At 35.0% G+C, this 14050-nt stretch overlaps 2 protein-coding genes across 3 annotated transcripts; both read left to right on the top strand.

Annotated features, from left to right (window-relative positions):
* The first annotated feature begins 1133 nt into the window (after positions 1–1133).
* Positions 1134–7184, top strand: LOC125220960 (endoribonuclease). Its single transcript, XM_089062575.1, has 12 exons — positions 1134–1353; positions 1430–1501; positions 1727–1806; positions 2464–2689; positions 2821–2853; positions 3093–3175; positions 3253–3325; positions 3475–3820; positions 3924–4255; positions 5321–5664; positions 5836–6163; positions 6818–7184. Exons 1-12 carry the CDS (start codon positions 1273–1275, stop codon positions 7031–7033), a joined length of 2214 nt encoding a protein of 737 aa, XP_088918701.1. The 5' UTR covers positions 1134–1272; the 3' UTR covers positions 7034–7184.
* Positions 7185–8879: 1695 nt separating this feature from the next.
* On the top strand, positions 8880–12559 carry LOC148933531 (uncharacterized). 2 transcript variants are annotated; one of them, XM_089062577.1, is made up of 2 exons: positions 8880–11077; positions 11822–11950. In XM_089062577.1, exons 1-2 carry the CDS (start codon positions 9488–9490, stop codon positions 11855–11857), a joined length of 1626 nt encoding a protein of 541 aa, XP_088918703.1. In that variant the 5' UTR covers positions 8880–9487; the 3' UTR covers positions 11858–11950. The 2 variants fall into 2 exon arrangements, with proteins under 2 accessions (XP_088918703.1, XP_088918702.1); XM_089062576.1 differs by having other exon boundaries at positions 8882–11077; positions 11917–12559.
* The last annotated feature ends 1491 nt before the right edge of the window (positions 12560–14050 follow it).

The raw sequence follows: 14050 nt of genomic DNA on the forward strand, positions 1-14050 counted from the left end.
CCAATGAATACTGGACTTTAAAAATATTCTCAGACAACCTTGGACTAAGTGTTTATCTCGAAAATGGTCCTTTTTTCATTATTTCGTGACGAAAATACCCTTTTGGGGGGTTTTGAGGGGTTTGGACAATTTGATCTTTTTACATTTTAAATCTGATATTATTTCAAAATTATCATTCTTCTTCCATTTTGTCATCCTTCACTTTGTTTTTTTATTTCAATATTAGATTTAATTTTATAAAATTAAATTTTAAATTTCAATTTTTAAATATCAATAAAAAATTTTAATTATTAAAATTACTATTAAATAACAAATTAATAGTTTTAATCAATACTCCATTTGATAGTGTCTAATATTTAATCAATAAGGTACGACGATGCCTTAGTTTTAATCAATATTTAATAGTTTTAATCAATCATATAACACGATTTATTCCGAATTAAATATGCATATAATGTATATGAGAATTTGACTAGAAATATTATGAATTGACTAAAAATTTGATATAAGAGAATTTTTGTTGAAATTTTCTAGTTAATTTTGATTGTTTTCAAATTAATAAACGAAAATTATATTAGTCTTACATTAGATGCATATTTATTTCGCAATAAATCGTGTTATATGATCTATTTATGATTAAAACTAAGATGTCGTCGTACCTTATTAATTAAATATTAGACACTATCAAATATTAATTAAAACTATTAATTTTTTATTTAATAGTATTTTAATAATTCAAAAAATTTATTGATATTTAAAAATTAAAATTTAAAATTTAATTTTATAAAATTAAATCTAATATTGAAATAAAGAAACAAAGTGAAGGATGACAAAAGGGAAGAAGAATGATAATTTTGAAATAATATCAGATTTAGTACATCACTGAAATAATATCAGATTTAAAATGTAAAAAGACTAAATTGCCCAAACCCCTAAAAACCCCCAAAAGGGTATTTTCGTCGCGAAACAGTGAAAAATGATCATTTTTAAGATAATTGCTTAGTCCAAGATTGTCTGAGGATATTTTTAAAGTCTAGGGTTTATTGGCGAGATAAATGCATAATCCAACGACTCATTTTTGCAGTTCACTCAGACTAATAAAGCTAAATAGACGGCAAACACCATTCTTCCAGTTTTCAAATAAAGAAGGATATATGACGTGGCTCGGAACCTTTGTCTGTAATGCAATTGGTTTACTCCGCTGAAACTGTAGGTGGACTCTAACATTGTAAAACCCTAGTCAATTCAACCGGCGAAACCACGCCGGCGCCGATGATGAAGGTGGTTGCGCTAGTCAGTGGCGGTAAGGACAGCTGCTATGCAATGATGAAATGCCAGCAGTACGGCCACCAGGTTTCCTTCTCATCTCCTCTCTGTCTCTGTCTCTTCTGCTATTTTAGTTTTCTCTAAATAAATTTCGCAACTTCAGATTGTGGCGCTGGCGAATTTGATGCCAATTGATGAAGCTCAGGATGAGCTCGATAGTTACATGTATCAAACGGTAACCCTTCTACCTTAAAATCGGTTTATTCTTCGTCAATTTTCGTTTCGATTCGGAAGTCCTCTTATTTACAAGTTTGTTATGTGAAATTAATCACCGAATTCTGTTTGCTTTACACGCCTCTGGTGATCAGACTACTAGATGCGAATCATTGGCTTCTACTGAAATATTGGTGTTGACTAATTATATTTGTGATTTCACAAAGTGTGTATATTACTTTTGCAGGTGGGGCACCAAATAGTTGTAAGCTACGCAGAATGCATGGGGATTCCACTGTTTAGGAGACGGATTCGAGGAACTACTAGGTAGGTCCTTTCAGTTAGGACACTTGGTGTCTACTTGCACATCAAGACAACCTTTTTCTTCATGTGTATATTTATTAGATTTTCTGATGATCTTGGTTGCCAATTTTTATTTGCTATCATGCTTCTCGTTTCCTTCTTCATGCCAGTATCAGTAATAAACTTTTTGGACACTTTTGACTACGGTGTATTCTCCTCCCCTCACAATTTAAGATTTATAAGGGGCTGATTGATAACCTCAGCTGTCACATTGTATAAGTTATATCTGCCTGTCCTTGTTTTAGGTCAGTGAAATCTGACATATGAGTGAGGCATCACTAATTAACAGCCTAATTCCTGGCAAATCAGTGATACTGATACCATGTTGTGCTAATTTAAATTTAAAACCACCTTCAGGTGGTGGGAACTATAACACGTCTATTGCAAGTGTACTAAAGTAAAAAAAGTAAAATACGTTAGAGACTAGATTGCCTTCCCTTCAAAGAATACAAATAATATATTTGTAGGTTATCATCTTAGATTCTTCATTACTTATTTTCATGTTAAAATTCTGTTAATTACCATTTACCATAACATCGTTATCTATAAGAGACATATCAAGTGTAAGTTTGCTAGTTTCCTACCTCTTTGTTTGATAATTCGGTTTGTTGCGCTCCACAGGCATCATGGCCTTAGCTACAATATGACTCCTGGGGATGAAGTTGAAGATATGTTGATCCTCTTAAAGGAAGTTAAGCGTAATATACCCTCTGTTTCAGCAGTCTCATCTGGTGCAATTGCTTCTGACTATCAAAGGTTGCGTGTGGAAAGTGTATGCTCTAGGCTGGGGCTGGTTTCTTTGGCATATTTATGGAAGCAAGATCAATCATTGCTCCTCCAAGACATGGTAGAACTCATTTCATCAGTTCTATAATCAACATTGCATTGTCAATGATACTTCTCTGTCTCTCTCTTTCTGTACCCAGGAGAAGATGTTATTTTTATTCGCATTAACTTAATTTTTCTTCTTTTTTTCAGATAAGTAGTGCAATTATTGCCATCACAGTAAAGGTATAGTATGTGTATGCACATCTTATGTACAGTCTTCTGGATCAAATTACTATGTATTCAAGTTTGGTTAACATCTAGGACATCAAGGGTCTGTAACTTAAAATTTCCTATTTTTTTGGCAATAATTTTGCAGAAAATTATCTATGATCATCAGTTTGACTAACTTATATGTTTCAACTTCATCTCGCTATTTGTAGTATTTAACTCCTATGTTTTACTTCTATCACCGGTTCTATTAGGTAGCGGCAATAGGGTTGGTTCCTTCAAAGCACTTGGGGAAGGAATTATCACAATTACAGGCCCATCTTCACAAGCTAAAAGAGTATGTTAGCCAACTTATATCTAGTTTTCTGTGGTATTTGACTCCACAGCATTTCTGGTTTGCTAATTTATTGGCAGGTTGTATGGGATAAATGTATGTGGTGAAGGAGGAGAATATGAAACATTAACTCTGGACTGTCCGCTCTTCAAAGTGAGCTTGCATCTCTCATTAACTTTTGAATTTTTATGTAACTTTTGCATCTCATTAACTTTTAAATTGTGCTTTTCTGATGGATGTATGACATGTTCTTAACCCTTTTCCCTTCTCCTTGGAATACTGACATGTGTATGTCTTGCCAGAATGCTCGAATAGTGCTCGATAAATATGAAGTCATACTACATTCATCAGATCAAATAGCTCCTGTAGGTGTTCTACATCCCCTAGAATATCACTTGGAGAAGAAGTTGGTTCCCTTGTCTGAAACTGATAACGACAAAATCAATGAGGTACCTGTAGGGGAGTCCAACTTAGTGCATGAAGTGGTGGGAGATTTCCAGGATATCTTGGAAGCTGCATCTCCAAAAAATGTTATGATGTCCAACATAGGAGTGGAAACAAAACAAGAAATCCATATCTCAAAATCCAAGAAGAAAAATACTTTTTCCATTACTTGCTGGCTGCAAGATGCCTCCAAAACCTCAGTAGGTAAGAAGATGAATTCTGATGGACAATAGTTTTGGCTAAATATATCTCTGCTTCCCTCATGAATTCATGGTTTATGTACTCTTAACCATATTTGATTTTACAGATTTGCGAGAGGATCTGCGGGTGGTTTTAACAAAAATACAATTGTTGCTTAGTGAAAACAATTTATGTTGGGAGAACGTTCTTTATATACATCTATATATAGCTGATATGAACGAGTTTGCACTAGCAAATGATGAATATGTGAAATTCATTACTCAAGAGAAGTGTCGTTTTGGTGTGCCATCACGGTCAACTATAGAACTTCCTCTTTTGCAAGCTGGTCTTGGGAGAGCTTATGTTGAAGTCTTAGTTTCAGATGATAATACTAAAAATGTTTTGCATGTTCAAAGTATTTCAGAGTGGGCTCCGAGTTGTATCGGTCCGTACAGCCAGGTTAGATACTTATCGTGAGTAAATTATGTTTTAGTTAATTATTTTTCTTTTATCAGATCAGACGGTATGAAGTTCTGTTGGACAATTCAAAGTTAGTTTTATTGTATTGTATATTGATAATATTTTACTTGTATAGGAGATGGTATATATTTTTATTTGACAACCATCACCTTTCCCTAACCAAAGTTTAAATTACAGTATTCAGTGTCTCTATGCAACTATGGGATATACGTAACTTAATTATAATTATGAACAAATTATAGTAATGGTTTTTTGTCTCCTCTATAGCATTTTAGCTCACTCTCCATTTCTGATTTTTGTATATGTGCTGCATTGAACTATATTCTTTATTACCAGAGCAATGTACAGCTATGAAGATGAATTTGGGTTTTCCATATTCTTGTGATAGAATGACATTTATTATTGGAGAAGAGATTTCTTAGCATAACAATGATTTTCATCTTTCTCCATCAACAACCATATGGAGTTCCTTATTGTTGTATTTCTTAGTTCACTTTCTATTAAAATGAGCAGAGTACTCAGACATGTATGTTATTCTGCATACGCGTGTAAAATATGTATTATTGTATCAATAGTTGAATAAATAATGTTAGCTTATATTAGATGAGCATTGCAATTGGAGTGCATCAGCTTGGCATGAAGATGGTGCTCATAGATAAATTAGTTGTAGCTTTATGGGTTTCCATCTTAAGACATTTCTGCAATGAATTCTCATTGATACTCATGAAAAATCATGTTGTTTCTGTTCACTATTTTTTAATTAAAATGACTTAATTTGTCCATATTCTTCATAAATTTAGTCATGATGCTATACAAGAACTAATGTTGGGTTGTGAAGTTTCATGAGCTAATGACCACATTTATTTAGCCAGAAAAACATATCAGCTTTGTATTTTTAAATGTTTAGTGCCATATGAGCTAAAGTCTTAGAAGCTAGGATCTTTAATTGTTCATTGTAGTATAATTTCATGGTTTTCAACTTTTGAAGGGGAAACACATGTCGCGACTTTCATCTTATTACTCATTTACTTACATATTTTTCAGGCAACCTTGCATAAGGATGTTCTGCAAATGGCTGGCCAGTTGGGGCTTGACCCACCGACAATGTTACTCTCTGTTGGAGGTCCCACATTGGAGTTCCAACAAGCGCTGGATAACAGTGAAGCTGTTGCAAAATGTTTCAATTGTTCAATATCTACGAATGCTATTTGCTTGGTTATTTATTGTTCAGCATCTTTGAGTTCGTCAGACCGAGTTTCTGTTAATAATCAGATGGATGTTTGTCTTGCACAAATGAAGTTGCGGTTGAACAATGGAAGCAAGTCGAATACCCCTGGACTGAGTGATCCTGTTATGTTGTACATTCTTGTTCCCGATTTGCCAAAGAGGTGACTGACATAGTTAAATGCTTTGTAGTTTTTATCATTACTTCTCAATATCTCATGCAGCAATTAGCATAACTCATTCTGTAGATGACACACAAGCAACATGATCCAAAAGAATCATCTAGTATATAACTCAATTTATGGGCCTGATAGCTTTATTTTTTTTTGTTTCAGAGCTCTGGTGGAAGTGAAACCCCTTCTTTACAATGGGGAGGATATGGAGATCCCAACTCGTGTCACCAAACAAGATTTATGTGCGAAACAGGCTTATTGGGGGTTTGAGCATGAAAGTTGGCATAATGGATGTCTTCAGAAATGTATTGTTGGTGGTAGAATATGTGCAGCTGTGATATCTATCACGCAAGAGATAGTGGCAAAGATCTGTTACAATGAATCAGAATGTAAAGCGAATATTCAAAAGCTCGCAAGGGCAGCTGAGTTCTGCATTTATCTGCTCGATGAAGTTCTTCTTGAGAATGATCTCTCCTGGGAAGATATATTGGTTAGTTATCTCTTACGTTACACTGAATCTTATCTTATGATGCGTTCACCTGTTTCTCTTTTACTTGATTTCCTTGTATTCCATACTTCTCATATTACAGTTTCTACTTCATATTCAGTCATTAACTTGTTTTATTGAGTTGATTCTTGGGCGGTGGACTACGCTTAATTGTTTAGATGCATTTTTTATCAACATTTGTGATGGTTAGTCTCCGGTCACCTTTAAGTTGTCAATATCAACCCCGATAAATGGTTGCTAGATATCGTATTTTGAATATGAATTGATTGTTTGTGGAGATGGATTGAGTTACGTGAAAAAAGACTTGCATAAACTATTGCTCATAGTTTGAAAATGCTAATGATTTGAATTGGCTCATAAATTTTTTTATCAGAATGAAATGAATGAGTAACAACTCAAAATACAGATTGAAAATCATCCTAAGAAGTCATTTAGTATTTTTTTGTAATTCGATATCGAACTTAATTTAACGAACTTCAGTGAGTAATCACTAATCATATTCAAATTTGAGTATATACTTACTATTTATCTTGTATTCTTTTATATGCATCTTAGTCTATCAGTCGGTTTTGATTCCTGTATATGCATCTTAGCAAAATTCTCTTACACATTTCTCATCAACGTCTGTGGTTTCAGAATTTGAGGATCTATTTCTCAACAAGTCCTGAAACGAGCCATGGAGTGTTGTCAACGATCTTTACCAACACATTTGCTGAATTTGCGGAGATGAGCAAGAGAATCGATAAGGATACAGAACCATTCTTTACCCTAGTTCCAATCCTGGGAGCTGGAGCTTCAGCAACGAGCATGGACAACATACTTACCTGCGAGTTATTTGCCAGAAAGTTTTAGTGTTGCAAGTTATTTCTGTACATATATAATTATTGGGCGAAGCTGATTGCTAGTCCATTCACATTAGATAACACCACAGCTCACAAAAAAATTTATCTCGAAAGCTTGTTTTCTTATTAATCATTTTGGAGCACAGCTCTCTCATTTCAAAGTTGCTATATTCTTCTTACATTAACATTCACTCTATAGTACATCTGCCATTTTCTTTGGATTTTTTTTCCCAGACATATTGCATGCTCTGTGCCTTGATGTAATAAGAAATTGGATATTATTTACAAGTACAATGTCCTATCGTTTTTTTTCTGTTGTGATGTGATTGGATCAGCTACTCCAAAATGCTAACAAAATAAAATAGTCTTCTAAATGTGAGCAATTTTAATAAGTGAGGGTGATGGTGCACCATTTTGGAGTAGGTGATCCGCTCAGGTAAAAGAGTTGCATGATAACCTTGAAAAAATCTAAATAAGAAAAATGTCCCAAATCCTCATTATCAACACTGACTTACACACCCACCCCCAATTAATATCATTTATATTGTGTATATTAGTTTCGTCCTTTATTTCCAAATTAAACACATCACTCAATTGTTAGGCCTCAATGATGATCTAGATTCTAGAGCATTCTGAGGAAATATTCATTTAAAAAGAGTTAAATATGGAGTACTTATTTCTGGCTGCTGTAACATGGGCCTGTAGCAAGGGTACAATATTTCTCTACATCACACATGGATGAAAAAAAAGGCAGAATGTGATTTATTTTCATTTGTTTGTAAAACACATGCAATTATTAATGATATCCATTTGGCCGAGTGAAAATACATACGTAAACTCAAAATAAACGATAAGAAAAGAATTGAAAATGTACTACTACTTGTGAATCTGTGATTCAAAATGTCTTTTTCTATGCAGTCATTTTCTTCTTTGTCCTCTTTCTTAATCTTTTTGTACTTCTTACAATGATATTATGAATTTAAGGAAGATGGATAACAAAAAGCAATACAGTATAATACGTCAAAATGGTTGAGGACACTCTAATAAAATGCTCGTGACTAATTTACCGGTACAAATCACAACTGAAAACACAAACGTCCAAATTTGACATGTATAAAGGCATATTTGTCTTGCCAAAAACAAATAAATCCCATACTATCACAAATCGAAATATTCATTTTTACCCAACGTTCAAACACTAAATTACAAAACGGAGTGAACAAGATTTTTTTACCCGAATTGGAACACATACTTGTGCACAACATAAATCTGTGGCCCAAATTAATACTCACTCCGTCTCATGCTAGTTGCACTTCTCATTTTCGGACCTTTCCAAACTATTTACATTATTTTTATTTTAAATAAAATTTGGATATTTAATTAAGATATTAGAGTTAGTTAAGTGTTCTCTTATTATACTTTAAATGTTAATTTTATTACATTAATTACTTATGCTTAAATTTACGGAGGGAGTACAACCTTTAGAGCTAGATGTATTATTAGACCATCACCCTTTATAAGTCCGATAATTTTACTTTCTAACAAAATATCCAAATGGTATAAAGGTTATTCCTACGGAACTAAATTTTATTCAACTCCTATTATTCATAGTTCACATGGTTTACTATACACTATTTAAATTCATGTACTGTACTATAATTACAGAGACATATCTGACAATTATGTTATAATTGTAATTATAATAGTACTGCTAATAAACAAACAGCCAAGTCCATCAACATTTTAGAAGTGTCGATATTAATATCACGCCAGTGGCAGTTTAGTAATACTGTTCCAATCTGAGGGTGTTTATGAAACCTCTCTCCAGAAACAGCTAACAGTATGAGCATTGAGCAGGCAGCAGCAAGAGCCAATTTTTTTCATTCATCACAATACCCGCCTTTCTCTCTCCTAATCTTTACAGGAATCCTGCATTTTTTGAGAGAGAAAGCGCGGTTAAGAGATCTGAATCCACATCAATTTCAATTCTTGACTCTCCTCAGCACCCGGAAGCTTCGTTTCCGTTTCTTCGGTAATTTTCGTTTTATGTTGTAGTGTGTGATTTGTGCTTCTCTTTGAGCGTTACTTAAATTCTCGAGCTAAAATTGGAGCTAGATCGAGTGTGCTGGGCTAGTCTTGCTGCGTCTTGTTTATTTGTTTCAGAATTTGTATTCCTGGTGTTGCGAAGTTGGAATCAAGAATTTGGGGGATATTGGGTGTTGGCAAGTTCTTATTTCGTGTAGAAGAATTGAATTTGTCATTGACGTAGATGAAACTTCAGCTTCATAGTCGGGATCTTGTAGGTGCTGGGAACTGTGATGGTTTCTTTGCATTTTCTGTGCACTATGGTGGAGAGCTCGTGCTTTGAGATTCTTCATAGAATAAGGTTTTGGCGGAGTTTCATATTAGTTGAATTGACTGAGTGAAAGGGAAAAACGAAGATAGATATTAGGAAGACTGAACAATGGAGGATTTGTCAAAATATGCACATAGTCCTGCCCATTTGGCAGTGCTTCGGCATGATTATGCAGCATTGAAACGGATAGTGGAAGGGCTTCCTAATTTGGCAAAGGCGGGGGAAGTGAATAATGAGGCTGAGTCCATGGCTGCTGAAAAGGATGCTGATGCTGTGTCTGCAGTGATTGACAGAAGAGATGTTCCGGGCAGGGAAACTCCTTTGCACCTCGCGGTGCGGCTGCATGACGCATTGTCAGCTGAGATGTTAATGGCAGCAGGTGCTGATTGGAGTCTACAGAATGAGAATGGGTGGAGTGCACTCCAGGAGGCAGTTTGTACGAGAGAGGAGAACATTGCGATGATCATAGCCCGACATTACCAGCCTCTTGCCTGGGCTAAATGGTGCCGCAGGCTTCCCAGGATCGTGGCATCAGCAGCTCGGATCCGTGACTTCTATATGGAAATTACCTTCCATTTTGAGAGTTCGGTGATACCATTCATTGGTAGAATTGCCCCTTCAGACACTTACCGTATATGGAAACGTGGCTCTAACCTCCGAGCAGATATGACCCTTGCAGGATTTGATGGATTTCGTATCCAACGCTCTGATCAGACTTTTCTCTTCCTTGGAGAGGGTCATACCTCAGAAGATGGAAATATATCGTTGCCTCCTGGATCTTTGATTGTGCTGTCTCACAAGGAGAAAGAGATCACAAATGCTCTGGAAGGAGCTGGTGTTCAACCATCAGAAGCTGAGGTTGCACATGAAGTGGCTCTGATGTCTCAAACTAATATGTACAGACCTGGAATTGATGTCACTCAGGCTGAGCTTATCCCTCATTTGAATTGGAGAAGACAAGAGAGGACCGAGATGGTTGGCTCTTGGAAAGCCAAGGTTTTTGATATGCTTCATGTACAAGTGAGTGTGAAGTCTAGGAGAGTTCCTGGTGCTATGACTGATGAGGAGCTTTTTGCAGTTAACGAGGATGATAAATTGGCAAATGGGGCTGAAAATGATGAGTTTGATGATGTACTGACTGCTGAGGAAAGAAAGCAGTTAGACTCTGCACTCGGGATGGGGGATGGATTTGGTGAGGACGAAGGCAGTGAAGTCCAAGATTGCCATGAGAACTTTGATGCTGGTTCTCTTGATAGTTGTGAATCAAATGGTACCACCAAAGAGAAGAAAGGTTGGTTTGCTTGGAACAAAAAAAGCTCAAAGAACATTGGAGATGATCCTGATGACTCAAAAAATCTGAAAAAGTTTTCAAAGTTGGCACTTGATGATAGCAAGCAGAAGGCCAATGACAGTCGCAGATCATCGTCTGAATTTCCTAGGGAAGATACGGGGGACCTTAAGAAGTCAAAAGATAAAATTAGCAAGAAGAAAAAGAAGAAAGGAACGACTGTTGAATCGAAGAATGAAAGTGAATACAAGAAAGGTCTGAGACCTGTTTTATGGTTGACACCAGATTTTCCCTTGCGAACTGAAGAACTCTTGCCTTTGCTTGACATATTGGCTAATAAGGTCAAAGCTGTCAGAAGACTTCGCGAGCTTTTGACTACCAAGCTGCCTCCGGGAACTTTTCCTGTCAAGGTACTAAATACAGATACATATGCAATTTTTGATCCTTTGGTTTTCTTCTTGTGGCTGTTTAATGTGTTATATTATATGCCTTCTGTTTCCAACAAGAAGGGGGCCTCATTTCCATAGAGATTCCACTTATTAATCTGAAATATTTGGAGTTGATCGTTAATAATCCTTATAATTATGTTATGAGTGTTGCTAAATGCTACTGTGAATACCTGAATCTCCACTATTTGCATTTAGCAGCAGTCAATGAATAAGTAAACTTAGGGACTGAAGAAAGTCTACACTGCATAATTGATTCATTTGTAACTTGTTCTACCAAGATTTACTTAGTATCAACTTGTTGAATCTTTTAATTTTGATAGTGCTTGGATAGAAATGATGTGAATATGCTCAATATGTTGGCTGTCTCTTGGATGTCCTTAATTTTGTTTATTCTGGATTGTGGCTAACAACTAATGCTTACAGTAACAGCATAACGAAAGCTTTAAAATAAAAAATATCCAAATCGAAAGTCTTGTAAAGAATTTTCAATGACCAGATCAAATTTATTAGTACTACTTTTTAAGATTATTTAGAAGATGTGGCCCTTTCCCCTCACTATATGATGATTGAATACCACTGCCATGATGTGCAAATGCCATGTGCTTGGAGCTTGTAATTGAATCATATTTTTGTATAAGTCTGTCATTTACGCTTATTACTTCGAATTTTGCATGAAGTGTTGTTGTCTGAGTATAATCTAAATAGAAGCAGGGAGACACAAAGGTTGTGATCATATATTAGCTTGGACTTGTCATCTTTATTTTGAAATGGTTTGGGCGCTGAGTGAACAAATTGCGCAGATTGCCATTCCAATTGTCCCCACAATACGCGTGCTGGTGACATTTACGAAATTCGAGGAGCTTCAGCCAATAGAGGAGTTCTCAACCCCTCTCTCCAGCCCTGCTCATTTTCAAGATTCCAAGTCTAAAGAATCTGAAGGTTCAACATCATGGATGTCCTGGATGAGGGGAAGCCGTGGGGGGCAGTCGAGTGACAGTGAAGGCCGGAGCTTCCGTGATGAAGTTGATCCTTTCAACCTACCATCGGACTATGCATGGGTTGATGCGAATGAGAAGAAACGTCGGTTGAAGGCAAAGAAAGCAAAGAATAGGAAACATAAAAAGCATGCTAGCAGCAGACAACATCCAGACGGTGCACGGAGACCCAACACGGAAGTGGTGGATTAGCAACAGATAGAGGGCGTCGTGGAAGGTCAGATCTTGCTACTTGAAAACACATCCATCCGCCTAATGTTTTTTTCAAGCGTGGTTGTAGATTGATGGCTATATCCATTTGGGGTTTGCCTCATTGTTGTACTTGAAGATTTTCATCCTTCTTCCTCATGTTTGTATTGTTGTTCCCACATTGATATTGATACAGTTGGTGTTTTATTTTTCCTAGGATTGCTGTTTTAAATGTATGTATAGCTAATTTTGCATCTTATTTCTGGATTGTTAGCTTCATTACGCATTAATTTTTGATCATTTTTTAAAACTTGTATGGTCCGGCGTTCCTGATTTTGTTCTACTGCTTATGCGTTTTTTTTTTAATTAAGGGCGATTGAATTCAAATCATAGTGTTCAGTTTGCTTTGAAAAATTGACCTCGGCAAAAAAGCAATGTTGTGACGACTTGTGTCTTTGAAATTACTACCGTGTAATTAAAATTCAATCTAAACGGTTTCTTACGCGATAAACTCGTTGGATTTGCTGACGATACAAAATCAACCCACGCCCATATATAACCCACCATATTCTAATAGGCTTTCGGTTGACCTCAGTAACATTTTTTACCATATCTCTTAATTAAGGCCATTTTTAATGGTACACTAAAAGCTAAATTGTGATAGACAATTAGATTCGATTGTACTCTAAAATCAATTTTATTTTATATTTTCTATATTTGAGTAAGAAATATCTATTTTTAAGTTTACACAAAAATAAAACCAGAAATATTTTCATATTTTGTGAGTAAAAATGCATAATATAGATGATATTCTTTTAAATCTAAATTTAGTGTAAATGATTAGAGTAAAATCAAATCTGATGTAACATTTACACTAAAATAGGTTTGAGTTTAGTATAAATGGCTGAAGATGCTCAATATCCCGTCCTTACACTATTGTTGAGTTTCACCTTTAACTTTTTCTTATTCATTTATTATATTTTTTTTGTTAATTATAGTATATTTTAATTAAATTAGAAATGTGATTTAATTAAAATATTCAATTTATTAATACAATCTAAATATTGTATGACTCAACAACTCTCTCCAACAAGCCTTCGCTTTTTGGTCATTTTCGACATTCGAATCCTCGAAGGTGTCAACGTACACTTCAAAAATTTATTTCTTTTCTTTTAGCATGTAAAATCCAAGAACATCGGATTTGTCATTGAAAAGTTGGATTACGTTGTATAACTAAAATAATGATATTATCTAAACTAAATTATTTTGAAACTGTAATTACCAACATATCTTTTTAGAATTAAAATGTAAAATTCGTTCTATTTTTTTAAAAAAATTCTAATGTTCGGATTAGATATTTCAAAATCCAAAGTAATTCGAATTTAGAAATATATTTATACTCCTAATAGAATGTTCGGCTCAGATATTTCATGGTTGAGGACACTCTAATAGGAATTATAGAATGCTTGTGGAGTAATTTACCGCTACAAATCACAACTGAAGACACAAACGTCCAAATTTGACATGTATAAAGGCATATTTGTCTTGCCAAAAACAAATAAATCCCATACTATAACAAATAAAAATATTAATTTTTACCCTATGTTCAAACACTAAATTATAAAACGGAGTGCACAAGATTTTTTACCCAAATTGGGAACACATACCTATGGACAGGGTTGTGTACAGTATAAATCTGACCCAAATTAATACACAACCTTTAGAGCTAGATGTATTTTCAGACCAAACC

This window comes from Salvia hispanica, chromosome 1 (genome assembly GCF_029641045.1).
Source record: "Salvia hispanica isolate PSC_SH4W2 chromosome 1, Shi_PSC_v1, whole genome shotgun sequence".
NCBI lineage: Eukaryota > Viridiplantae > Streptophyta > Magnoliopsida > Lamiales > Lamiaceae > Salvia > Salvia hispanica.

Bases quoted from the DNA above. Each gene is read 5' to 3' on its own strand.
- LOC125220960 (XM_089062575.1), top strand. From the start codon at position 1,273: ATGATGAAGGTGGTTGCGCTAGTCAGTGGCGGTAAGGACAGCTGCTAT. The intron at 1,354-1,429 runs GTTTCCTTCTCA...TCGCAACTTCAG, and splicing joins GCCAGCAGTACGGCCACCAG to ATTGTGGCGCTGGCGAATTT. The intron at 3,821-3,923 runs GTAAGAAGATGA...TTGATTTTACAG, and splicing joins TGCCTCCAAAACCTCAGTAG to ATTTGCGAGAGGATCTGCGG.
- LOC148933531 (XM_089062576.1), top strand. From the start codon at position 9,488: ATGGAGGATTTGTCAAAATATGCACATAGTCCTGCCCATTTGGCAGTG. The intron at 11,078-11,916 runs GTACTAAATACA...CAAATTGCGCAG, and splicing joins CGGGAACTTTTCCTGTCAAG to ATTGCCATTCCAATTGTCCC.